General features: G+C 38.1%; 1 protein-coding gene across 1 annotated transcript in view; it reads left to right on the top strand.

Moving 5' to 3' along the window:
* LOC127871312 (bifunctional glutamate/proline--tRNA ligase-like) overlaps positions 1 to 27,909 on the top strand; it is a 69,458-nt gene that overhangs the window by 23,673 nt on the left and 17,876 nt on the right. Inside the window, 8 exon segments of the mRNA XM_052414093.1 lie at positions 620 to 859; positions 14,724 to 14,981; positions 15,388 to 15,626; positions 16,927 to 17,188; positions 21,096 to 21,248; positions 23,886 to 23,987; positions 25,444 to 25,543; positions 25,546 to 25,598. Coding sequence (XP_052270053.1) covers positions 620 to 859; positions 14,724 to 14,981; positions 15,388 to 15,626; positions 16,927 to 17,188; positions 21,096 to 21,248; positions 23,886 to 23,987; positions 25,444 to 25,543; positions 25,546 to 25,598 — 1,407 coding nt within the window.

Genomic DNA, 27,909 nt, shown 5'->3' with positions numbered 1-27,909 from the left:
AAATAATTATTTGCATTATTATTCCCCCACAAATGAACTTTAGGGGGGTATATAGGAGTGAGCTTGTCTGTCGGTCGGTCTGTTGGTCGGTCTGTCGGTCCGTATAAAGTGTCCGCTCTCTAATGCAAGTTGTTTTCATCAGATCTTCATCAAACTTGGTCAGATGTTGTATCTAGATGATGTCTAGGTCAAGTTCGAATATGGGTCATGCCGGGTCAAAAACTAGGTCATGGGGTCACTTAGTGCGTTTTAAACATTGAGCATGATGTCTGCTCTCTAATTCAAGTAGTTTTCATCCGATCTTCACCACACTTGGTCAGAAGTTGTATCTAGATGATGTGTAGGTCAAGTTGGAACATGGGCCATGCCGGGTCAAAAACTAGGTCACTGGGTCACTTAGTGCGTTTTAAACATTGAGCATGGTGTCCGCTGTTTTTTGTGAAGACAACATGCAAAATATTCTGTGTCAATGCGGCATGTGGGGGTATTCGTCATGTCTGTGACAAAGCTCTAGTTAAAAATGGGCTTGACATGTTGCCAACAGGAATCAAGCTAGTTATTAAAGAGATAGCATCTTTGTTATTAAAAAGTATGAATACCAGTGATCCTGGTTTTGCAGGGAGAGATAGATGCTGCAGTGAAGCTTCTGCTCTCATTGAAAGCTGAGTACAAGACTGCTACAGGTCAGGACTGGAAACCAGGTCAGGCACCTGTATCCATAGCAACCATCTCTGTTACCACGGCAACCAGCTCTGTAACCACCATAACCAGCGCTGCAGGGTCAGCTGGTGACCTTGACAGCAAGATCACCGCCCAGGGGGAAAAAGTTAGGATCCTCAAGAGCAATAAAGCACCCAAGGTTAGCCTTAAACAGAACAACTAAATAATAATTATTCTCTACAGTACTTAATTGATGTTTTTTGTATTATTTTTTTACATGGCAGAGGTTAATTGCTGTTCACAAGTCTGACAGTCCTGAGTTGGACAACTCACTCAAGGCTGGTAGATTCAAGAGGGGTGGGTTAATGACTTCACACTTGTATTTCCCTCAAGTGTAACTGGTGTTATAACTAATTACTATATTGTAATGGTTATATTGTTAATGTAATTTGGTTATTTAATAACAAGAAAAAAAACTTAATTGAAAAAGGAAAAGAAAAAAGATGCACTTGTTTTCACATGTAAACATATTTGTATGGAGTACATTTATTTCCATTAATTGACATCTTGTGGATTTTGTCCATCCTTTGTCTTCCCGCCTGCATCATCAACATTTACCTCGTGAACACTGTGATGGCCGCATTTATTGCCCTCAGTTCATTATACTTGGTCAGAATATATGTCCCAAAGATATCTCAGCTGAGTTCAAAACTCGTTATAGTCTAGACTTTAAGAAAGATAAAAACAAGTTTTTCCTTAGCACGGCCAGGACTAGTGCCTTTTGGATCAAAAGGGAAATACCTAAACCACTTTCAATCCAGATTGTTACTTAGGTTATGTTATACTTGATATAAATGTTGTACGTGTGTTATCAATTTTAAAAGATAAAAAATAATATGTATTTTCAAAATGATTCAAAATGTCATAAGTGGTATTTTGCTCCTTTATTTATAGTTTTGTCATTTTTGTTTTACATTTGAGCCGCGCTCTGTGAAAAAGGGGTTTAATGCATGTGCATAGAGTGTCATTCCAGATTAGCCTGTGCAGTCCACACAAGTTAATCAGGGACTACACTTTCCGCCTTAACTGGATTATTGCTAAAAAGAGACTTTCTTGAAACGAAAAATATAATGAAAGCGAAAAGTGTCGTCCCTGATAAGCCTGTGCAGATAACCCACATGCATTAAACCCCCTTTTCACAGAGCACTGCTCATTTATGTTTTATTCTGTACCATAGTTATTTTGAAGTTTTCAGAACGGTCCGGCTCATATTACTTTGAAGTAAAATGCTTGAACTATATAAGTTTTATTAGCAATTAATGTCAGCTTTATTTAAGTTTATCATGAATGTTTTCATAACAAAATGTGCTGTCAGTTTAGCTCACCTAAGAACAGCATGCTCATGGTGGGCTTTTGTGATTGCCTTTTGTCCGTTGGCTTTGTGTGATATCAATATTTTTCCTTGTGAACATTCTAAAAGCTGCATTATTTGATAAAACTTGTTTCTAAAGAACATTTGTTACAATGACATTTTTAGCAAGTTTGAAACAGGGTCAGATATTTCCAAAACTTGGTTAAATAACCAAGTTCAAAATTGGGTCAGATAATTCGAAAACTTGGTTAAATTACAACCATAAATTCAAAAACTTTGTAACATGGGTGATTCAGTAGGTCAAATAAAAAAGGCTTGTGAACACTAGAGGCCACATTTATTGTCAAATCGTTATTAAAGTTGGTCAGAATATATGTCCCAAGGATATCTCAATTGAGGTCAAAAATAGGTCATGTTGGGTCAAAAGCTAGTTACTATGTCAAACTCAAGAAAGAGATTGTTAACATGCAGCAGGCAATATTTATTGCCCAATGTTGATCAGAACTGGGTTAAACAGTTTGGCCAAGTTCCAAACTGGGTCATGTGGGGTTGAAAACTGTCAATTTCTAAAATGAAAGAAAAAGCTTGTAAACTCTTAGAGGTCCAAAATATTTGTCCCTATAATGTCTTTGCAAAGTTTGTAAAAGGTTCATTTTGAATAAAAAACTAAATCAATAGGTCAAATGGAAAAGTCACAATTGTAGTTTCTGACCATTGATTAACATAGTGCCATGAGGCTGGGAATGTTAAACTTATTTGGCTGTAGTAAAACTTTTTGGAACCCTCTACAAGACATTCATATGTTTGTACCACTCTTGAAATTTGCTAAGAACAGAACAAATGTATTTTAATGATACCTCAGATGAATTTGAAAATATTGTGGTTAATTCAAAAGCATGGCTCTCACATGTTCTGACAGTTTTCTTTACAAGTTGTTTGTGAAATCTTGTGAACACTTCCTACCCCTAACAATTAAGTTCCTCCGGGTTTGAGGTGAGCGCTTTAGAGCCCTTGGCACTCTTGTAATATTGCATGTTCTTTTTTAAAAAGAAATTAGCTTGTTTCATAATGCTCTTGCTTATTCTGACAATTGTCTTTTATTAATACTGACAAAATACAATATAAAACATCAAAATTAATAGCAATGTCAATACTTCAAAAGTGACCATGCTGTAGAAGTGAGTGTCAGCAATGGTACAATTAAACTGCTTTAATATATGAAAATGTAATCAGTTTTTCAGTATTCACAGATATTTACATTTACCATAGCCTGATTTGTAGAAAATAGAACATAAATATTTATTCACTCTTATTTGGATTATGTTGTATTGGTCATTTTATTAATATAAGGACAGAGCCAAAGGGGCACCCAACAATGAGTTTGATCAAGGCTTGTGTTTTAAATGTACACTGTAACTCCAATATAACGCGGATGACGGGGTCCAAGCCACGCAACAGCGTTATAAACGGACAGCGTTAGAAGTTTTGAGCTTATTTATTTATATTGTCATGATGTGTTGTCATCCGCAAATACATGCCTAGAAATCGAATCGAACGAAAACAGTATATATACCGCTTTTCTAATGTGCACATTTGTCCGATAATCCAATATAAGTACAACATCACTTACGAAAAAATAATGTTAAACATTTATTACAAGAAATATGTTTACGAATTTCGTAAACAAATTTATATGCCTACGCCATTTTTCAGAAAAATAGTACAGTGCATTATGGGACACAGCTTTCATTGGACGAGCGAATTTAAATTTAGATTGAATGCAATACGATACATGTACAAAGTAATGTTTTATTGCGTCATACGCAGCATGTAAAAAACGTGCTTTCCGTGGACTTTCTGATAACAGGCAAAAATTTAAGTGAATCTCTGTTAACAATTACACTGCGTTAGCATGTAAATAAATCGTCAGGATTTTTTAATTTACTTTTCGTATACGTACTGAAACATTTAACATAAACAAAGATCTTTTTATGTGTGGCTTGTATAGCATATAATAAACGATAACACACTTACACAGTCATAGTTTATACAATGAAATACAATACACGATAAATATAAAACATAAACAGGTAATCGTTTTAAATAACTTTAATTTGATAATTATTACGCTTGCACTTACCTTATTGAAATCAGCGCACCGAACCGCTCTGATAGGGAATACATGTAATAAACACGGACTCGCGAGTTTTCACACCTTTATTGACATTACACAACACATTAACACAAATTAGCTGTCGAGTGTCGTTTAACCTCTAATCGATTAAATTCAGTTAAACGAACGGATAAAGCAATCGAGCTGTGATCGCCGGCTTCTTTGAATTTTCTGAAAATACAAGTAGTTGCATAACATGGATTTGAATCAGAAATGGAAGGTTGGAGAAAAAACAGGATCCAAGCACCCCCCGCGTTATATTGGACACAGCGTTATAACGGACCGCACTATATTGGAGTTACAGTGTATCATTTTTTTGATGCCCTCTTCAAAGATAGGCTTTTCTATCAGTCAAATATTGGGACGTCTGTTTGTCTGTAGGTCAGTCTTTCTGCCCAACTGTCAAGCTTTGCAAAGTTTACTTTTTAAGCCATTAGTTTTCCATATACACATGGATTTTGAAGTACCGGTATCTTAGCTTAAATGTCCACCATCATAAAGAGACGTGTAGCGTGTGATACCCATCTCCTTAACTCAAAGGTGAAGGTCACATTTAGAGGTCAATCATTAAAAAGGCTTACAAAACCGTAAGTTTTCCATGTATTTATGGATTTTATAATTAAGTTTAAAATAGCAAGTTGAATGTTGCATTTATCACCTGTCTAAATCCGTATACGACCAAGGTCACATTTGGAAGTCAAAAGTAACATTTGGCCTTAAACAGTGTTTATGCCCCCGGATCGAATGATCGGGGGTATATTGTTTTTGGCCTGTCTGTCTGTCATTCAGTCCCAAAACTTTAACCTTGGTTAAAGCTGTGCGATAACTTTTGCAATATTGAAGATAGCAACTTGATATATGGCATGCATGTGTATCTCATGGAGCTGCACATTTTGAGTGGTGAAAGGTTAAAAGTAAAAATACAAAATCCAAGGGAAGTAACAAACTTTTAAAGAGAGATAATTACTATATTATATCATTTGGCAGGTACAGATCATTTTCACAAGGAAAGTAATATTTTATAAAGGCATATAATAATTTATTATGATCCCCCTCAAAAAATTGGGGGGGAGCATATAGTCTCCGCTTCGTCCGTCTGTCCTTCCGTCCGTCCGTGCACAATTTTTGTCCAAGTTATTTCTTAGCAACTAATGACCGGAATTCAATTAAACTTTATGGGAAGCTTCACTACTAAGAGGAGATGTGCATATTATCAGCAGGTTCTGGTCAGATGATTTTTCACAGAGTTATGGCCCTTTGAAATTTTCCATTAACTGTACATATAGTGCAATTCTTGTCCGGGCTATTTCTCAGCAACTAATGACTGGAATTCAATGAAACTTTATGGGAAGCTTCTCTACCAAGAGGAGATGTGCATTATATCAGCTGGTTCTGGTCGGATGATTTTTCACAGAGTTATGGCCCTTTGAAATTTTCAATTGTACATATAGTGCAACTCTTGTCCAAGCTATTTCTCAGCAACTTATTACGGGAATTCAATGAAACTTTACGGGAAGCTTCACTACCAACAGGAGATGTGCATATTATCAGCCGGCTATGGTCGGAAGATTTTTCACTGAGTTATGGCCCTTTGAAATTTTCCATTGTACATATAGTGCAATTCTTGTCCGAGCTATTTCTCAGCAACTTATCACGGGAATTCAATGAAACTTTATGGGAAGCTTCACTACCAACAGGAGATGTGCATATTATCAGCGGATTATGGTCGGATAATTTTTCACAGAGTTAGGGCCCTTCTATTTCTCCCCAACTACTGACTGGACTTCAATGAAGCTCTATGGGAAGCTTAACTACCTTGAGGAGATGCGCATGTTATTAGTGGGTTCTGGTTAGATGATTTATTTAGAGAGTTATGACCCTTTGAAATTTTTAAGTTGCTAAACCATCCATGGTATTATTTTGTCAAAAGTTATGCCCCTCAAGACGTTTCCTGTTATCTGAATATATAGTGCAATATTGCGCAGTTTTAAGGCAAAAGTGGAACATAGATCTGGAGGTCACATTTAGAGGTCAATCATTAATTAGGCTTACAAAACCGTAAGTTTCCCATATATTTATTGTCCCCTACTGGTTTTTGACGGTGGGGACTTATGGTTTGCGCTCTGTGAGTCTGTCAGTCTGTCAGTCTGTTTGTCACACTTTTCTGAATCTTGTAATAACTTCATATTTTTCATGAAACTTGAAACACGGATAGATGTCAATATGGACATTATGCATGTCATTTCATTGTGTTCCTACGTCAAAAAATCTGGTTTCTATGGCAACAAATAAAAAAATAATCTGACAATGGTGGAGCCGGTAGGGGACATATATTGCTTGGCAATAGTCTTGTTGATTTCATAATAAACTTTAAAATAGAAGTTAAATGTTGCGTTTATAACCTGTCTTAATCCCTCGAAGACCAAAGTCACACTTGGAGGCCAAAAGTAACCTTTGGCCTTTATCAGTTTTTTTAAACACATGTGCAGTTTTAAGGCAAATGTGGAACATGGTGGCCTCCAGAGCTCCAGATAACTTTTCTGAGTAATTGGGTAAATATCCACTACTTTTGAGTTCAATTGGGTATTTTTGTTTTCAATTGAGTACAAACAAATCGGTACCCACTACTTTAATTGACAATTAGGTATTTTTGTATAAAAATTTGGTATTTTTATTGTCTTGAAATTCCACTTAAAATTGATTAGTTTCAGAGATGTTGTGTAATTATGTAGATGTATTCATTATAGTCTTGATAAAAGTTTGAAAATGTTTTCCACCAGTTTTCTTACAATGTAAGCACTGGCAGCGCTTGCTGCCGACACAATATCGTCAAGAATTAGTTTCACTATATTTTCCGCTTCTGATTTTGTGTTTCTCGCGGTTAAATAACTTAAAATTGATTTTGTTTGTGCCTGGGATACGATATTTCCCTTTTTACGGCCTAGCGGTTTCGACATTTTCACAACAATAACACGTAGTTACATCGACACTTTCTTCCGTACATATTATAGTGCTGAAGGTTATACTGAAAGCGCTCGACAAAGCGGAAAAAATCCGGATATTTCAGACCCAGGTATTTCCGGGACAGATTTACTCGTTACGCAGAGAAAAATTACTATATGCGTAATCAGCAATTTCAATTGGGTTTCGGTACGCAGAGTTATATTTTTCTATGCGTATCAGCAATTTTACATTGGGTATTTACGCAAATACGCACCTTATCTGTAGCTCTGGTGGCCTCCAATTGCTATGTATGCATGTCTTATTTAATATTTTATTTTAGCACGTATTACATTATTTTTAATTTATTTTGTGCAAATGTATTTTTAAAGCCATTTATACAATATTATTGCTTTTGTTGTTAAATAGAAATCACATTGTTCAGGTATCTGCTACTTGATGTAAGTATTTTCCGAATAGTAGTTTTGTGTTGACATTTTAAATTATTATATATATGTATATCTCTCTATATATATATATACAGTCCAACCCCTCTTAAGCAGCCAGTCAATGGAAACGGCCAAATTGGCTGCTTAAGCGGGGTGGTCTCTTAAGAGGGGGTTGGGTCATAGGGAGTCTGGAGTTGATGAGTGCATGGCCAACTGTTCAATTTTTGTATAAACAAAATGGAAAATATGTGTACATATACTTAACAATGTATAGACTTAAAATAATTGTATTTCTTCCTTTCTAAAATCAGCTATAAAACAAAATTTTCATTCAAAAAAAAAAATTCATCTTTCTAATCATCATCAATATCATCATCATCATCAGAATTAAGACAATGAAAAAGAATCATTCTCATTATTCATTGTATACACAATGCGCGTTGTATGGTCCCAATGCACTTAAGATGGGAACAGTTGTGAATCAGTTATGCGTGAACAACTCCCGTGTCACTATCAATCGATAATTGAATTGGTTTATTGCAGTTTTATGGCTTTGTAATACCTACCGCACGAATTGGTCCCGACAGTGATCTCCTCCACGATAAAATTGTGGCCAGTTACTAAAGAGCCTGATTATAGCAACTGGGTGTAATCCTCCTGGCAATCGTGATTTTCATGCATAAATTATAAAAACATTTTTTTCGCCGCGTAAAGGGTTTTATCAAAATTAATATCTTGAAATAATTGTAAATATAAAAACAAATATTAATGCTTTGTTTAATTCCCAAATCAGAATACCGTAATAATTTGTAATCCGAAACACACTCCCGATTGTTTTATGTTAACGAGACGTTTACAAATTCTAGCATCAAAAAAGTCCTCATATATTTCCTTTGTCCCGACAAAAGCGCGCGAAAATAATGCACCAATGTACAATGTCACGTGAAAAGCGTGCTTGTATTGATTTTTTGCTAAAAACTTTGTGGCACAGAGAACATGTAGATCAGTTGATTTCGGCTAAAAGTTTCGTTGTTCTTTTTAACTTTTAATTGGCCGATAATTGTCATAATGTGTGCTTGAAATAGTATGATTCAACAACTACAAATAATAAATTATAAATTAATAATCTCTTTTCCAGTAATAATAGGTGATGTTCGCTCATGCGGAAACAAAAAGATCAAATGGTCGCATTTTGCTTTTAACCCGATAACCCTATAATCCGCCGCTTATTAATTGCAATTTGCAAACTGGCTGTCAAAATGTTTATCACACAACACGCTTCAGTACTACAGAGCCTAAACCGCAGACTGGAATTAAGACTTAAAGTATCGATTTTATCGCCGTTGCGTCGGTGTTATTTTGCCAATGTACATGACTGACTTACTCGCGCGAGACCACTCATATAGAGGAAATTTAACATTTGGGATGCAAAATAGCTGGCTGTGGCCGGAGAAACGGGGTTACCTCTTTAGAGGGGTGCATTATAAAGTGTTTATCGACGGTCGCGGCACACACCGGCCGCCTACACGGGGCGACAGGCGATGAGGGGTGATCGGAAGTAGGGGTTGGACTGTATATAGTGGAGCTATCCTACTCACCCCGGCGTCGGCGTTACCATTAGCGTTGGAATGTTAAAGTTTGCGTACCACCTCAAATATTTCCTATGTCCCTTGACATATTGCTTTTATATTTTGCATACTTCTTTACCAACATGACCCCAATCTATAAACAAGAGCAGACAACTGTATCAAGCATTTTGTAAGAATTATGGCCCTTTTTTCACTTAGAAAATGCATATTATCGATAAATCTATGTTAAAGTTTGCCTACCACCTCAAATAATTTTTATGTCCCTTGACATATTGCTTTCATATTTTGCATACTTCTTAACCAGCATGACCCCAATCTATTAACAAGAGCAGACAATTGTATCAAGTATTTTATAAGGATTATGGCCCTTTTTTCACTTAAAAATTGAAAATTTTGTTTAGTTTTGTGTTTAGGTCCACTTTATTCCTAAAGTATCAAAGCTATTGCTTTCATACTTGCAACACTTATTAACTATAATAAGGGGACTTTGCAGGCAAAGTTATGTTACTCTGACTGGCATTTTGACAGAATAATGGCCCCTTTTTTACTTAGATAATTGAACATTTGGTTAAGTTTTGTGTGTTGGTCCATTTTACTCCTAGTATCATAGGTATAATTGCTTTCAGACTTGGAACACTCGCTAACTATCATAAGGGGACTGTACAGGAAAAGTTGCATAACGCATTTTAACAGAATTATGGCCCTTTTTTTGACTTTGTCACTTTGAATATGTTAAATTTTGTGTTAAGATCCACTTTACTTTTAAAGTATCAAAGCTATTGCTTTCAAACTTTCTTATTATTATGAGGGTACTGTACCTGGCAAGTTGAATTTGACCTTGACCTTTGAATGACCTTGACTCTCAAGGTCAATAAATAAATTTTGCTTAAATTGCCATATCTTCTTTATTTATGATCAGATTTGATTCATACTGTGACAAAACAACACTTACCTGACATACCACAATGGACTCTACCCAAACCATCCCCCACCCCCCCCCCCCCACCAAAAAAAAAATCCTTTTTTTATGCCCCCTTTCGAAGAAAAGGGGGCATATAGTGATCGGACTGTCCGTCTGTCTGTCCGTCCGTCTTTCCGTCACACTTTGCGTTTAGGTTTCGAAAAATGCTCATAACTTCTATGTCCCTTTAGATATAACCTTCATATTTGGTATGCATGTGTATATGGACAAGGCCTTTCCATACGCACAAAATTTTGTACCCCTTTGACCTTGACCTTGAACTTAGGGTCCGTGTTAAGGTTTCAAAATCTGCGTTTAGGTTTCGAAAAATGCTCATAACTTCTATGTCCCTTGAGATATAACTTTCATATTTGGTATGCATGTGTATATGGACAAGGCCTTTCCATACGCATAAAGTTTTTTACCGCCTTGACCTTGAACTTAGGGTCCGCGTTTAGGTTTCGAAATCTGTGTTTAGGTTTCGAAAAATGCTCATAACTTCTATGTCCCTTGAGATACAACCTTCATAGTTGTTATGCATGTGTTTATGGACAAGGCCTTTCCATACGCACAAAATTGTTTACCCCTGTGACCTTGACCTTGAACTTAGGGTCGGCGTTTAGGTTTCAAAAACTGCATTTAGGTTTTGAAAAATGCTCATAACTTTTATGTCCCTTGAGATAAAGCCTTCATATTTGGTATGCATGTGTATATGGACAAGGCCTTTCTATACGCACAAAAATTTTGACCCCTGTGACCTTGACCTTGAACTAAGGGTCTGCGTTTAGGTTTCAAAATCTGCATTTAGGTTTAGAAAAATGCTCATAACTTCTATGTCCCTTAAGATATAACCTTCAAATTTGGTATGCATGTTTATATGGACAAGGCCTTTCCATACGCACACAAATTTGACCCCTGTGACCTTAACCTTGAACTAAGGGTCCGCGTTTAGGTTTCGAAATCTTTGTTTAGGTATCGAAAAATGCTATAACTTCTATCGAAGCGTTTATAGGGGGCATATATGTCATCCTATGGTGACGGCTCTTGTTTTTTCTTATTTTTAACCAGGTTTTCCGAAGGAAAAAACTGGTTATTAGATTGGCGAATGCGGGCGGGCTGGCTGGCGGGCTGGCGGGGCGGGCGGAACAAGCTTGTCCGGGCCATAACAATGTCGTTCATTGTCATATTTTAAAATCATTTGGCACATTTGTTCACCATCATTGGACCGTGTGTCGCGCGAAATAATTACGTCGATATCTCCAAGGTCAAGGTCACACTTTGAGTTCAAAGGTCAAAATTGGCAATAAATGAGCTTGTCTGGGCCATAACTATGTCATTCATTGTGAGATTTTACAATTATTTGGCACATTTGTTCACCATCATGGGACGGTGTGTCGCACGAAAGAATCAATATCTCCCATGTCAAGGTCACCACAACTTAAAATAGATTTATTTTGAAACAAACTTACAAAGGGGGTTAATTTTGTTTGTTCATTTCAAAAGTTCAGTTTGAGTTGTCTCCCTTAATCAGATTTTTTTTCACAATGAAAACCTGGTTTTGTGACAATTTTGTCCCTTGTTGAAAGATAATCTAATAAATGACCACATTATACCCCCCTCTCCACCCCCACCCCCACCCCACCCAAAAAGATTTTTTTTTAAACATGGTAAAATAACACAAATATTTCTTTCTTTCATTTTTGAAGGACCATCCCACCCAAGCTATTGCTATCAAACTTGAAATAAAATCTTATTACTTTGTTTTATGTCTTTACAAATGTTCAATAGATTGTGGAAAATATACCTGAACTTAGAATCGTCTATAAAGTACAACTTCTTTAAAACATAAGCGATCAATATGTTTCAATAGTGGTCCTCTTCCAGTTAGAATATGACTATATTACCTTGACCTTAGTGAATATGAACAATTTCCCCATGGCTTACGTTATACTGTCAAGCACTCAAATTGTCTTCTGACAGCTCTTGTTTACTTTTGTTATCATATTACAATTAATGCTTGTATATTAAGACAGTATTGTTGGTTTCTAAAAAGAGTAAATTGATTATTTTTTAAATATCATTTTCATATTCACAGTCTGGAATGCATGCTTCCATTATATGGGCAAATGAAATGAAGTACATATGGGCAATAAATTCCCCATTCAGCGCCCAGACAGTGTTTGTCAAAGTTTAAGCTGTCTATTTATTAAAGCTGACTAAGTATCACAAAATATTGTTTAGGCCCTTTTACAATGCTGAATGAAGTGTGTTGTACTGTTTTGTTGTTACTTCAATTGTGGACTTTTGAAAACTGAAATGTTTTCTGATAAATTTGCTATTAATTTCATTTTAAGGGTTCATTGATCATTTATTTGCAATTACTAACAAATTTAATTGGAAACAATTAAATACTTCACATATTTTCCAATTACAAGAAGCTCCACAAAATACAACCATGTTTTCTATTGACATTAAAAGTGTATTGTGTACCTCTATCATTCTAGGCCTTTTGTGAAAAAATTGTTTTGATAACATTCACAAATGTGTAATAAATCCTAATTTGCTGGTTAAAAATTTGTATTGTTAATTTTTATTGTGACAAAAAAACCTTTGGGGAGCATCACCCGTCTCCACGGTTTCTTGTTAAAATAATAGTGTGATTTCTGTCATTGTTGCATCAAAAACTGCCTTAGCAAAGTGTAGTGTATCCTCATATTGATTACTGTCTATTTTTAGAACATAATTGTAAAGTGAAAGTAGGTCAACTGTGTAACTGAGTAAGAGGTACATGTATGAACAGTGTTTAGGAAAGATATGCCACGTGTTTATCTCAAACTGGTTTAATTGAGAAGGCCTGTTATTTTATACTGCAAATAAACTTAATTGGATAAGGTGTATTTGGAGGTATCTTAAAAAGTTAATGATTGCATGTTTTATTGCTATATTTATTTAAAGCATTCATTTAGAATTGTTTATCAATTAGTTGTGTTAACTGTTTTATTGTTTATAAATACCAATACAGTACCAAGCACAAGTAAAAAAGTATCTGGTCAATATAATATTTGTTTTATTATTGTTATTTTTATTATTTGAATTTCATACAATGCTAAGTTATTGTTTAGAACAACAAAACCAGATTGACATGAACAGTGTACACAATAATCACATACATTTATGAGTGATGATGCAATAATATGACACATAGTTAAAACTCCAGGCATGTTAATGCTGTAATTTTTACTGGCTGTGTCATTTACTCAAATTGTGATCATGTTTAGAAATTATTTAATAAAATTGATTGTAATCCATCATTTAAGTATTTATTTAAAAAAAAATGTTTTTAAGTAATGAGATCTTGTCATAAATGAAGCAGATAACTCTCAATAATTGGGGTTATCATAATTTAATGTAAGTATTTTTTTGTTTAATTATGTTTTATTATAATTTTTTATTTAAGTTTTGTCTGAGTTTAATCATGGTCAATCTTCTTCTAAAAAAGGCAATCTTTTTCTCTCAGAGATTTTAATCGATGATTTGCTCAGTTATCAATACATTTACTAAAATAACGATGATAGGGATTAAATATTTGGTGTTTACTGAAACCTTCAAAACCCACATGCTCTTATACAGGGCTACAGTCCAGTGTAATTTGGGAGTTGGATTATAATGTAACTTAAATGCAAGGACTTAGATATTGAGCTGCTTCAACTGGTGTCATTTATCCTTTCCCACTCAGAATCAAATTGAAAATAGCTATGTGCAAAAAGCATAAAACCAGAACAGCCTGCGAGAAACTCACAGTCTGTTCAGGCTTTATGCTGTTTGCTGCTCATCATTATCAACAGTTTGGAAATGAAACCTGTAAAACTTAAAATCAAAGGGAATACAAATGCATCAAAATATGTATCTAATTGGTAAAGGGTTAAGTGTTTGATTATACTTGCCTCATGATAAGGACAGTATTGTTGATGCAATAGCATACACTAGTCTGCAGGCATTCTGTATTCTGATGAAATCTTTGGGCACAGTAGGAAATAATGCCATCCTTTATAAAGACAGCAGACTTGTACACGAAATCAGTCGTTTTTATGAATATAGGCAACAGTTATGTGTCTTACAACTGCCAAGTGTTAATCTTCTGCTGTAAGAGGAAAAGAGGGTGTGTGTCCCTATAATATACAGAAGATATAGTGTTAAAAGAAATGTTGAGGAGGTTTAAATGAGAAATTGTTGTTTCAACTTCTATTGGTATATCAGGTTATCCAATATAATAGCATCCCCATGAGGCCTTGTTTTGTGTTAATCCTTAGTGATTTTAACCCTGTCCCACTGAGAAGCAAAATGAAAATTGCTATGTGCAAACAGCATAAAACGAGAACAGCCTGCAAGTAACTCGCAGTCTGTTCAGGTTTTATGCTGTTTGTTGGCCATCAGTATCTAAGGGTTTGAAATGAAGCCTTTAATACTTTAATTAAATGTATCTTTCATAGTGACTACACATACGTCAAAATACTTATCTAAGTGGTAAAGGGTTAATAGATAGTGATTTTAAGACAAATAGCCTGTGTTGTACTTGCAGACAGAGATTGACGCTGAAGTGAAGAAGCTTCTGGACCTAAAAGCGCAGTACAAGGCAGCCACAGGGCAGGAGTGGAAACCAGGTCAGGGCGGAGCGAGTCCACAGAAGGCGGGGCCTAAATCAGCCCAGGAGGCAGGGCCAGTGTCTACGGAGGTGGGACCAGGCATGGCGGCGACCCCTGCAGCGCTGGCCTTGAAGGAGAAGATTGACGCCCAGGGACTCAAGGTCCGGGATCTAAAGACGGCCAAAGCTGCCAAGGTGCGTGTACATCTGTATAATAATTCATATAAACCTTGCTCTGGGGAAACAGGGGTAAATTCATGTGGGTTATGTGTCTTCTCTCCAAAACCAACTCTCTGAAAAAGTAAGGAAGCTGTTTTCCAGACAGGCACGAAGCATATGAGAATTGCTATGGGAAAACTGGGTAAAATGCATGTGCTTTAAATGTTTTCCCATAAGCCCGGGTAGTTGAGACAGGCTAATCAGGGATGACACGTTCTGCTTTAATGGTATTGTTTTGTTGAAACAAAGTCTCAAAAGTCGCAAAAAATCTCATTAAGGTGGAAAGTGTCATACCTGCACAGTCTAATTTGGGATCATACATGTATTAAGCCCAGTTTTTGCAGGCTGCCGCTCATATTCCCCATTTGTTCTGTGCCCCCAGGATGAGGTAGACAAGGAGGTGGCCACTCTCCTGGCCCTGAAGGAGGAGTACAAGAAGCTGACTGGAGAGGATCTGGCAGGAGGAGGTAAGCGCGACAACAAGGCCAAGGGGGACAAACCTGTCAAGGAAAAGGGAGACAAACCTGGAAAGGAAAATAAACCACAGGGAAAGAAGCAGGAGAAGGCAGGAGATGTGGATAACAAGGAAACAGAGGAAGGGGGCGTTAAGAAACAGACAAGGTATTTGCTAATTTTATTTCCTTTATTTTTTTATGCGCCCGTTAAAAAACGGGACGTATTATAGTTTCACCCTTGGCGGGCGGCAACCACAGCAATGTCCGCTCTCTTATTCAAATACTTTTAATCCGATCTTCACCAAACTTGGTCAGAAGTTGTATCTAGACAATATCTAGGTCAAGTTAGAATATAGGTCATGCAGGGTAAAAAACTAGGTCATGGGGTCACTTAGTGCATTTCAAGGATTTAGCATGATGTCAGCTCTCTAATTGAAGTAGTTTTTATCCGATCTTCACCAAATTTGGTCAGAAGTTATGTCTAAATTATATCTAGGTCAAATTCACATATGGGTCATGCTGGGTCAAAAACTAGGTCACAGGGTCACTTAGTGCATTTCAAGGATTTAGCAAGGTGTCACTCAAATGGTAAAGTTATGTGTTGCTTAATTTTAAAAAAATATATCATTTTGCAACTCAAATGGTAAAGTTATCAAGTTGTCCAAAACCTACAAACGGGCGTATCTTGTGACAGTTTGGCACTCTTGTTTCAAGCTAATATGAGAAAAAAGTTCTTATGGAGAGCTATTGTGATCACCTTATTTCAGTCTTCATGCATGATGTATAGCCCTTTCCCACACAGAAGCAAAGTGAAAATGGCTCTGTGGAAACAGGATAACACCTGAACAGCCTGCGAGTAACTTGCAGTCTGTTCAGGTTTTATGCTGTTTGCGGCTCATCAGTGTCTCAGGGTTGGAATTGAAGCCTTTAAAATTTGAATCTAGTAAGAAACATCTTTAAATAAATTTATCCTCCTAAGGCACTATAAATGTGTAAAAATACGTATCTTTAGGGGAAAGGGTTAGTCAAACTTCATCTTGTTACCACTCTAGAAGCCACACTTGTCATACATTCTTGATTCATTAATATATATACTAATACAACAGCCTACAAGTACCACAAAGTCTGTTCAGGTTCTATGCTGTTTGCTGCCCATCAGTTTCTAATGGTTGGAGATTAAGCCTTTAACAAATTAATCTATTAAGAAAGGTTTTTATAATTGTTCCTTGCTCTTGAAAAACAGCGCTTAATGCAAAGTGTCATCCCAGATTTACCTGTGCAGTTTGCACATGCAATCAGGGATGACACTTTAATCGATGGACAACACTGCCTTTGAACAAAAGAATACCATAGAAGCTTAAAAGTTGGTAAGAGTTAACAAATGGGCAGGCTGGGTGCGTACTTAACTCACTGGTTTATATGGGCAGGCCAGGTATTTAAAAAAACACACTGGTTTATTTGGGCAGATTGTGCCTGGAGGCCCGTAAGGAGGAGCAGCTCTCTGACTGGTACTCCCAGGTGATCACCAAGTCCGAGATGATTGAGTACTACGACGTAAGCGGCTGCTACATCCTGCGACCCTGGTCCTACAGCATCTGGGAAGAGATCAAGACCTTCTTTGACGGAGAGATCAAGAAGCTCGGAGTAGAGAACTCGTACTTCCCGATGTTTGTCTCGCACTCGGCTCTCGAGAAAGAGAAGACACACATTGAAGATTTTGCGCCTGAGGTTAGTGTTGAATTTGAGTTTTTATGCTCCCGATAGGGTGGAATATATCAGTTGAACTGTCAGTCCGTCTGTCTGTCTGTGCGTCCGTCCGTCTGTCTGTCACTCTGTGCGTCCGTTCGAAAAACTTTAACATTGGCCATAACTTTTGCAATATTGAAGATAGCAACTTGTTATTTTGCATGCATGTGTATCTCATGGCGCTGCACATTTTGAGTGGTGAAAGGTAAAGGTCATCCTTCAATGTCAAAGGTCAAAAAACAATATCCAAGGGAAGTAACAAGCTTTAAAGGGAGATAATTTCTATTTTTATATCACTTGGCAGTTACAGATTATTTTCACAATGGAAGTAATATTTTTTTAAAGGGACATAATTAAAAAAAAAATTGATTCAAAGCGCAGTAGGGGGGATTTTGTGTTTCTGCCAAACACATCTCTTGTTTAGTTGTATTTCTAAATAATAAGATTCTAGTCTATTCATTTTACACTGCAACTCCAATATATCACGGTGCGTTATATCGCGTTGTCCAATATAACGCGAATCCGCTATGGCTCCCAAAAATCTGACGAGCATAATCCCCAAATAAAATGTTTTAATCTGAGAATTTGATGAATTAAAATCCGTTTCAAGCTAGTATTTTTCCCTTTTTTCACCAACATTCATAATCCAGTTTTGACCAGATTGTTTGCTTACATTGTACATCACTTTAACATCTGTGTACTGCAGTGTCCGACAAATCCATTGCCCGGAGCCCGGGGGCTACCGAAATTTTCCATCGGGCTACTGAAATTTTCCGGCTGACGCCCGCCGGGCTACCTTAAACCTATAAGAGTGGTAGCCCGGTTTATTGACAGACATACATAGAATAAACATGCTGACCATGTGTTTGTACACTGTGTATTGCTTATAATCCGATAACAAAGTGCAATCAATTATCTAATCAGTCACCGATCACTTGCGGTAAAGTCGTAAACAGTAACAGTGTATTTTAATCATCCAATCAGGATCAATATTTGTCGTCTGCTAATAACATAATGAGAGCCGGTTGGATAGTTGGCGCACATGATGCAACATCATTTCGCAGTTTGGAATTCTTTGTTAACCGCAACAATGAGTAATAGCGACAATGTTTTTGATGTCGTTAAATATCCAAGGACGCCGAACATTAAATAAATCAAAACAATAGCGGATTCTTCAAAACGGTAACGAAACCGAAAATGAATATAAATAACAACGGTGTGAACGCGGTTAACACCTGCTTATTGGTTTGCATAGTCAATTAATAATTGGATTAATCGACTGTAAATCAACAATCCCATATATGCCTGATTTATATTTTTAAAACCAAATTATGGGTGGGTAATATAGACGATAAGAGTCATAAACACAAACGTTTGAAATTTTCTAAAGTGTCGCATGAATTTCGGCATATGGTTCTATTAAAAGATATGATGAAATATGCTCCCAATCAGGACTGTTGTATTGCAACATGCGTAAATAACCTGCCACGGTTTGCACGCGTTGTGTACAGCTATTTAAGGTTACCAAATTCTACGTTTAATAAATGAAGTTCTTTGTCCAGAAAAAAAAAGCGCGCGAAAATTGGCGTGGGTGTATTTATTTGTAAATAAAAATTTCGTAGCGGGTACAACATTGAGATCATTTAATTTCCATTAAAAGTTTCGTTGTGAATTTCAACTTAAATACCGGGGTATCTCGCGAATAATTTGGCATTGACATTTCCTCTAAATAAAATATAATGTAAACACACTGTATCGTTACCGTTACGCTGTATCAGTTCCTTCATTATTGAAACAATTATTGTAATGTATACTGACTGCACACAAGTGTCGTAACATACGAATGCAATACGAAAATTCGAACAGTACTTAAAGTCGGACACAAGTAAATAAATGATTTAATACTCTTGATTTCTTAAAACTCGGTATTTGTTGTTAAAAAGGGCAATTGCATTGATTAACACCATACGAGTCAATCGTATTGATCATCTAAACGCTTTATTTACGTTACCGACTTAACGTGCTGTCCGAATTTAAGTACACATACATGTAATATCTACATGTAGTATATTATTTTCTTTGGTTCATTTACATTTAAGTACACGGTGCCTGTACTGTAACATTAATTTACGATATTGACTGTGCACATCAGACTACTTGCTGTATTATGTATATGTATGTATACATATTATGTATATCTAAATGAAGAAATTAAATAAAAATGAAAACCTGCCTCTTATCATTTTGTATGAAAAATTTATGGGCTACCAAATATTTTTATTGGTAGCCCAGTGGGCTACCTGAAAAATAAGAAATTTGTCGGACACTGTACTGCGATAAACAATAGCCCCTCTTGTCAAACATCACAGGTCTTTTCAGTTGTTAACATTCTGTATTGAATTTGCTTTGAACTGCCGAAACGCACCAGTGCACACATGAAGGTGTACACAATTATAACTGTAAATGTCACAAGTAAATACTGACCTATCTCAATAATCTGTGTGCGTTAGATACAGTGTAAACTACTTGCTTTTAATTTAGAGGTAAAGATCCCTCAGTTGGTCAAAATGCACTACTATTAAAACCCATGCTTTCCATGCTTTTCATGAGAATCAATGACTTCATTTTGTACATGGGTCTAATTTTTGCATGCTTTCTTGAACAATACAACTCGGCAATGTTTTTCGGATTACAAATTTAATTATATGCATTTGAAAATACTCACAAGGAATAATGTTTTGTGTTATACCGATGAATAACATATGGATATAACACATAATTGAATAAGGTAGGTAAATAGCGTGTTTTGAGATTGCATAACAATGCTAATGCATACATATACATGCATTCATAACCGGACATATCATTCGCGCCGGACATATCACGGTCACGATATTTGGACCCCTTCAACCGCGATATATTGGAGTTGCAGTGTATATGTAGAAGAAATAAGTGTTTGAATGTAGCCATTCTGTTTGATTCTTGTGGACATTTTTCTAAGCAATGAAATTAAGTTAAATTTTGCTTTGAAAGTTTGTAGTATTATACTAGGTCCTAACTTGAAATAAAATACTGAGCATTTATGTATTACATATGAGTTGTGTTCTGTAAAAAAGGGGTTTAATGCATGTGCATAAAGTGTTTTCTTAGATTAGCCTGTGCAGACCGCACATGCTAATCAGTGACAACTCTTTCCACCTTTATGATATTTTTCGTTTATAGAAAGTCTCTTCTTAGCAAAAATCCAGTTTATGTGGAAAGTGTCGTCCCTGATTAGCCTGTTCGGACTGCACAGGCTAATCTAGGACGACACTTTACGCACATGCATTAAACCCCCTTTTCACAGAGCAAGGCTCATATGTTACTACAGATATTGCTATCACGGCCACCCAGAAGAGTCCGCACTGAGATAACTGGACTTTAACACAATTATCTGCTAAAATGAAACATCTCTTTATGTAAGAATTGTTTAACATGAAACGCATGTTACACGCCAAATGGCACTGTACACCATCTGTTAATAACGGAGTTATGGCCCTTTGTATCTTGAAAAAATGCATTTTTTGTGTGTCAGGAGCCATATCTTGGAAGTGCTTTGGCGGATTTCATTGAAACTTGGTATGAGTATATATATGGATAAGAGGGTGATGCACGCCAAATGGCATTATACACCGTCTGTTAATAATGGAGTTATGGCCCTTTGTATCTTGAAAAAATCCTTTTTTGAGTGTCAAATATAACACTTTTGTGTCCAGAAGCATATTGGCGGGGGATATCAATTCAACGAATTTGCTCGTTTAACATGAAATAAGTCAACAATTACATAAAAATAGTACTCTTGTGTTCTAGAGAAATAAAATTCCTAAAAATGAGCTGAACTATTTCTCAGGTTGCCTGGGTAACCAGATCTGGCAAGTCTGAGCTGGCTGAGCCGATAGCGATCCGCCCCACCAGTGAGACGGTGATGTACCCGGCGTTTGCCAAGTGGATCAAGTCTCACAGAGATCTGCCCTTGAAACTCAATCAGTGGTGCAACGTTGTGGTGTGTAGCTGTTAACACATGAGCTATGATCCGGGAAAACTGGGGCTTCACGCATGTGCGTCAAGCGCCGTTCGAGATTAGCATGTGCAGTCCGCACAGGTTATCAGGGCCTACACTTCTTCTTAATTAGATTTTTTTTAAAGAGACTGCCTTTAACTGAAAATTCCATTATAGGAGAATGTGTATTTACTGGTTAGCCTGTGCAGGCTAATCTTGGTCAACACTACACACAAGCATTAAGCCAAGTTCTAATCTTGGTCAACATTATGCACAGGCATTAAGCCAAGTTCTGTGCAGGCTAATCTTGGTCAACATTACACACAAGCATTAAGCCAAGTTCTTCCTGTGCAGGCTAATCTTGGTCAACATTACACACAAGCATTAAGCCAAGTTCTGTGCAGGCTAATCTTGGTCAACACTACGCACAAGCATTAAGCCAAGTTCTTCCTGTGCAGGCTAATCTTCGTCAACACTACACACAAGCATTAAGCCAAGTTCTGTGCAGGCTAATCTTGGTCAACACTACGCACAAGCATTAAGCCAAGTTCTGTGCAGGCTTATCTTGGTCAACATTACACACAAGCATTAAGCCAAGTTCTTCCTTTGCAGGCTAATCTTGGTCAACACTACGCACAAGCATTAAGCCAAGTTCTAATCTTGGTCAACACTACGCACAAGCATTAAGCCAAGTTCTTCCTTTGCAGGCTAATCTTGGTCAACATTACGCACAGGCATTAAGCCAAGTTCTGTGCAGGCTAATCTTGGTCAACACTACGCACAGGCATTAAGCCAAGTTCTGTGCAGGCTAATCTTGGTCAACACTATGCACAGGCATTAAGCCAAGTTCTGTGCAGGCTAATCTTGGTCAACACTATGCACAGGCATTAAGCCAAGTTCTGTGCAGGCTAATCTTGGTCAACACTACGCACAAGCATTAAGCCAAGTTCTGTGCAGGCTTATCTTGGTCAACACTACGCACAAGCATTAAGCCAAGTTCTGTGCAGGCTAATCTTGGTCAACACTACGCACAAGCATTAAGCCAAGTTCTGTGCAGGCTAATCTTGGTCAACATTACGCACAAGCATTAAGCCAAGTTCTTTCTGTGCAGGCTAATCTTGGTCAACTCTACGCACAAGCATTAAGCCAAGTTCTTTCTGTGCAGGCTAATCTTGGTCAACTCTACGCACAAGCATTAAGCCAAGTTCTGTGCAGGCTTATCTTGGTCAACATTACGCACAAGCATTAAGCCAAGTTCTGTGAAGGCTAATCTTGGTCAACACTACGCACAAGCATTAAGCCAAGTTCTGTGCAGGCTAATCTTGGTCAACTCTACGCACAAGCATTAAGCCAAGTTCTGTGAAGGCTAATCTTGGTCAACTCTACGCACAAGCATTAAGCCAAGTTCTTTCTGTGCAGGCTAATCTTGGTCAACTCTACGCACAAGCATTAAGCCAAGTTCTTTCTGTGCAGGCTAATCTTGGTCAACTCTACGCACAAGCATTAAGCCAAGTTCTGTGCAGGCTTATCTTGGTCAACATTACGCACAAGCATTAAGCCAAGTTCTGTGCAGGCTAATCTGAAGTCTGTGCAGGCTAATCTTGGTCAACACTATGCACAGGCATTAGCCAAGTTCTGTGCAGGCTAATCTTGGTCAACACTATGCACAGGCATTAAGCCAAGTTCTGTGCAGGCTAATCTTGGTCAACACTACGCACAAGCATTAAGCCAAGTTCTTCCAGAAGAAGTCTGAAATATTTAAAGACGCCAATAACCTTACAAAGTCAGTGACTACTTAACCCTTTACCACTTTGACACATTTGTAGTCTCATAGAAAGTTAAATTTAATAAAATACCCTAAATCTCTTACTAAATTCATGTTTGAAAGGCTTCATTTACAACCCTTAGATACTGTTGAGCAGCAAACAGCATAAAACCTGAACAGACTGGGAGTTACTCTCAGGCTGTTCTGGTTATATGCTGTTTGCAAAAGGCATTTTCACTTTACTTCTTATAAGGGAAAGGGTTTAATGTCTCATGGGTTATGATCAATTCTCAGATGTGTAAGTGTCTCATGGGCTACTTGAATGCCTTGTTGGTACTCAAATTTTGCAATGGCTATTTTCATTTTTCATAAGGACTTATTTGTTTACTGTTATTTGGTTTATTTTGCAACATCTGTCATGCAATGCCAGAGAAAAGGAGAAAACAAATTTAAACAGTTCAAAGATTCCCTGAATAATTTGAATATGTTTGTTAATACCATTGTTTTGAGAGTTCATTTAAATATGGATTCTGAAATTAACAGAATGTAAACTTAACTGACCATTGAAGTTTTGAGCAACTGGGTCCAGAAATGCTCTGAAAAACTGGTTAATGACGTATGAAAGCTTAACCCTTTCCCCATAAGAAGCAAAGTGAAAATGGCTTTTGCAACCAGCATAAAACCAGAACAGACTGAGAGTAACATGCAGTTTGTTCAGGTTTCATGCTGTTTGCTGCTCAACAGTAACTAATTGTTGAAAATGAAGCCCTTAAAACCTGAATTTAGTAAGAGAGGTATTCAATTGGATGAGTAAAAATACGTATTTAAGTGGTAAAGGCTTAAGGTGCACTCTGACAAATGGTACCTGATTGTAGCGTTGGGAGTTCAAGCACCCTCAGCCGTTCCTGCGTACCCGAGAGTTCCTGTGGCAGGAGGGTCACACAGCCTGGTCCGACCACAAGGAAGCCTGCGATGAGGTAAGATTGAAATATGGGTGGTGCTCTGTGAAAAGGGGGTTTAAAGGGACATTTTCACAGATTTCGGCATGTTTTGAAGTTTAAGTTTGTCATTAAATGCTTTATATTGATTAATGTAAACATTGGGTCTAAAAATCTCCAGTAAAAAAACAAGAATACAATTAAATAATTTAAAAAAAAGTAACCCTCAACGGGGCTCGAACCACTGACCACTGGAGCCATGGAGCAAGTCTATCGCTCCTCCATTGGACCATCTGCTCTTATACCATTTCTAATGTATTTTTCACCTCAAATATACAATCCTCGTAGTATCAAAAAATACAACGACAACAACAGAATTCTCCAAATTATTCAATTGCACATAATGGATATTTTAGAGCATGGTAAATGTTCAGTATTACTGTTTCCTCACAAATATCATAACTTCAAGAAAACTTTGCGAATCTGAAACAAATTGTTTCAATGTTTTCAATTTACCAAAGCGTGAAAAGGCCCCTTTAAAGCATGTGCGTAAAATGTCCTTCCTGATTAGCCTGTTCAGTCTCCACAGGTTTATCATGGACGACACTTTCCACTTTAATGATATTTTTTGTTTATAGAAAGTCTCTTCTTAGCAAAAATCTAGTCTAGGCGGAAAGTGTCCTCCATGATTAGCCTGTGCAGACTGAAACGGTTCATCTGGAACGATACTTCATGCATATGCATTAAACCCCCTTTTCACAGAGCATGGCTCATATGTATTGAAATATCTTTGCAAACTGTGTAAAAATGTGTGGTTACTGCGAAAATGTATTATTAACTGTGTGCCAGTGACAAATGGTGGAAAATTTACATGCAGGATGCAACATCCTTGACACTTCGCTAAAAAAAACACTGTTTATTTCATATTTTATTCCTGCGCTTATTGTTTACATCTGCTCTCAAGGTTACACTCCAACAATCATCTATTTTGACAGCAACTAAGCTACCTCAGATTTTATCTTCTTGTAGAGAATTGTTGTCTTTTTGAATTACAATAAGACTTAAAATATGGGGGAAGCTTTATTATTATTTTCATTTTTGTTCAGTCATTCAGAAAACAGGGGATTTATTTGTTTGATGTGCATGTGTTTTGCTTTCCTTCATGCACTACCAATAATACAGACTATTTTCTTTGTCGCCTTGGTTATAAATTAGCAGCGTTCTGTGAAAGTGTCCTCAAAGATAAACCTGTTCATTGTGCACAGTCCAACTGGGGGCAACACTTTCAATTTTTATGGATTTATCATTTAACACAAAATGTCTTCTAAACAAATTTTCAGTTCAGGCAGAAAGTGTTGTCCCTGATAAGCCTGTTTGGACTGTACAGGCTAATCTGGGATGACACTTTATGTACATGCATTCAGATAAGTTTCCTGAGAGCCTGGTTTGAATCCATTAATTTTTGGTAAATTCTTCTCATTCTATGTGTCCCCAGGTGTACGCAATACTGGAGCTTTATGCCCGTGTGTATGAGGAACTGCTGGCCATCCCCGTGGTGAGAGGCCGCAAGACTGAGAAGGAGAAGTTTGCAGGGGAGACTTCACCACCACCGTGGAGGTGTACATATCAGCCAGTGGCAGGGCTATACAGGTACATATCAGCCAGTGACAGAGCTATACAGGTACATATCAGCCAGTGGCAGGGCTATACAGGTACATATCAGCCAGTGGCAGAGCTATAAAGGTACATATCAGCCAGTGGCAGGGCTATACAGGTACATATCAGTCAGTGGCAGAGCTATACAGGTACATATCAGCCAGTGGCAGGGCTATACAGGTACATATCAGCCAGTGGCAGAGCTATACAGGTACATATCAGCCAGTGGCAAGGGCTATACAGGTACATATCAGCCAGTGGCAGAGCTATACAGGTACATATCAGCCAGTGGCAGAGCTATACAGGTACATATCAGCCAGTGGCAGAGCTATACAGGTACATATCAGCCAGTGGCAGGGCTATACAGGTACATATCAGCCAGTGGCAGGGCTATACAGGTACATATCAGCCAGTGACAGAGCTATACAGGTACATATCAGCCAGTGGCAGGGCTATACAGGTACATATCAGCCAGTGACAGAGCTATAGAGGTACATATCAGCAAGTGGCAGGGCTATACAGGTACATATCAGCCAGTGGCAGGGCTATACAGGTACATATCAGCCAGTGGCAGGGCTGTACAGGTACATATCAGCCAGTGGCAGAGCTATACAGGTACATATCAGCCAGTGGCAGGGCTATACAGGTACATATCAGCCAGTGGCAGGGCTATACAGGTACATATCAGCCAGTGGCAGGGCTATACAGGTACATATCAGCCAGTGGCAGAGCTATACAGGTAAGGTGTACATATCAGCCAGTGGCAGGGCTATACAGGTACATATCAGTCAGTGGCAGGGCTATACAGGTACATATCAGCAAGTGGCAGGGCTATACAGGTACATATCAGCCAGTGGCAGAGCTATACAGGTACATATCAGCCAGTGGCAGGGCTATACAGGTACATATCAGCCAGTGGCAGGGCTATACAGGTACATATCAGCCAGTGGCAGAGCTATACAGGTACATATCAGCCAGTGGCAGGGCTATACAGGTACATATCAGCCAGTGGCAGGGCTATACAGGTACATATCAGCCAGTGACAGAGCTATACAGGTACATATCAGCCAGTGGCAGAGCTATACAGGTACATATCAGCAAGTGGCAGGGCTATACAGGTACATATCAGCAAGTGGCAGGGCTATACAGGTACATATCAGCCAGTGGCAGGGCTATACAGGTACATATCAGCCAGTGGCAGAGCTATACAGGTACATATCAGCAAGTGGCAGGGCTATACAGGTACATATCAGCAAGTGGCAGGGCTATACAGGTACATATCAGCCAGTGGCAGGGCTATACAGGTACATATCAGCCAGTGGCAGGGCTATACAGGTACATATCAGCAAGTGGCAGGGCTATACAGGTACATATCAGCCAGTGGACGGGCTATACAGGTACATATCAGTCAGTGGCAGGGCTATACAGGTACATATCAGCCAGTGACAGGGCTATACAGGTACATATCAGCCAGTGGACGGGCTATACAGGTACATATCAGTCAGTGGCAGGGCTATACAGGTACATATCAGCCAGTGGCAGGGCTATACAGGTACATATCAGCAAGTGGCAGGGCTATACAGGTACATATCAGCCAGTGGACGGGCTATACAGGTACATATCAGTCAGTGGCAGGGCTATACAGGTACATATCAGCCAGTGGCAGGGCTTAACAGGTACACATCAGCCAGTGGCAGAGCTATACAGGTACATATCAGCCAGTGACAGGGCTATACAGGTACATATCAGCCAGTGGTAGGGCTATACAGGTACATATCAGCCAGTGACAGGGCTATACAGGTACATATCAGCCAGTGACAGAGCTATACAGGTAAGGTGTACATATCAGCCAGTGACAGGGCTATACAGGTACATATCAGTCAGTGGTAGGGCTATACAGGTACATATCAGCCAGTGACAGGGCTATACAGGTAAGGTGTACATATCAGCCAGTGGCAGGGCTATACAGGTACATATCAGCCAGTGGCAGGGCTATACAGGTACATATCAGCCAGTGGCAGGGCTATACAGGTACATATCAGCCAGTGGCAGGGCTATACAGGTACATATCAGCCAGTGGCAGGGCTATACAGGTACATATCAGTCAGTGGTAGGGCTATACAGGTACATATCAGCCAGTGACAGGGCTATACAGGTAAGGTGTACATATCAGCCAGTGACAGGGCTATACAGGTACATATCAGCCAGTGGCAGGGCTATACAGGTACATATCAGCCAGTGGTAGGGCTATACAGGTACATATCAGCCAGTGGCAGGGCTATACAGGTTCATATCAGCCAGTGGC

The sequence above is a fragment of the Dreissena polymorpha genome, chromosome 3 (assembly GCF_020536995.1).
Source record: "Dreissena polymorpha isolate Duluth1 chromosome 3, UMN_Dpol_1.0, whole genome shotgun sequence".
Lineage (NCBI taxonomy): Eukaryota > Metazoa > Mollusca > Bivalvia > Myida > Dreissenidae > Dreissena > Dreissena polymorpha.
Note: the sequence above shows the minus strand (reverse complement) of the source record. Positions and strands in the feature narration are given on the sequence as shown.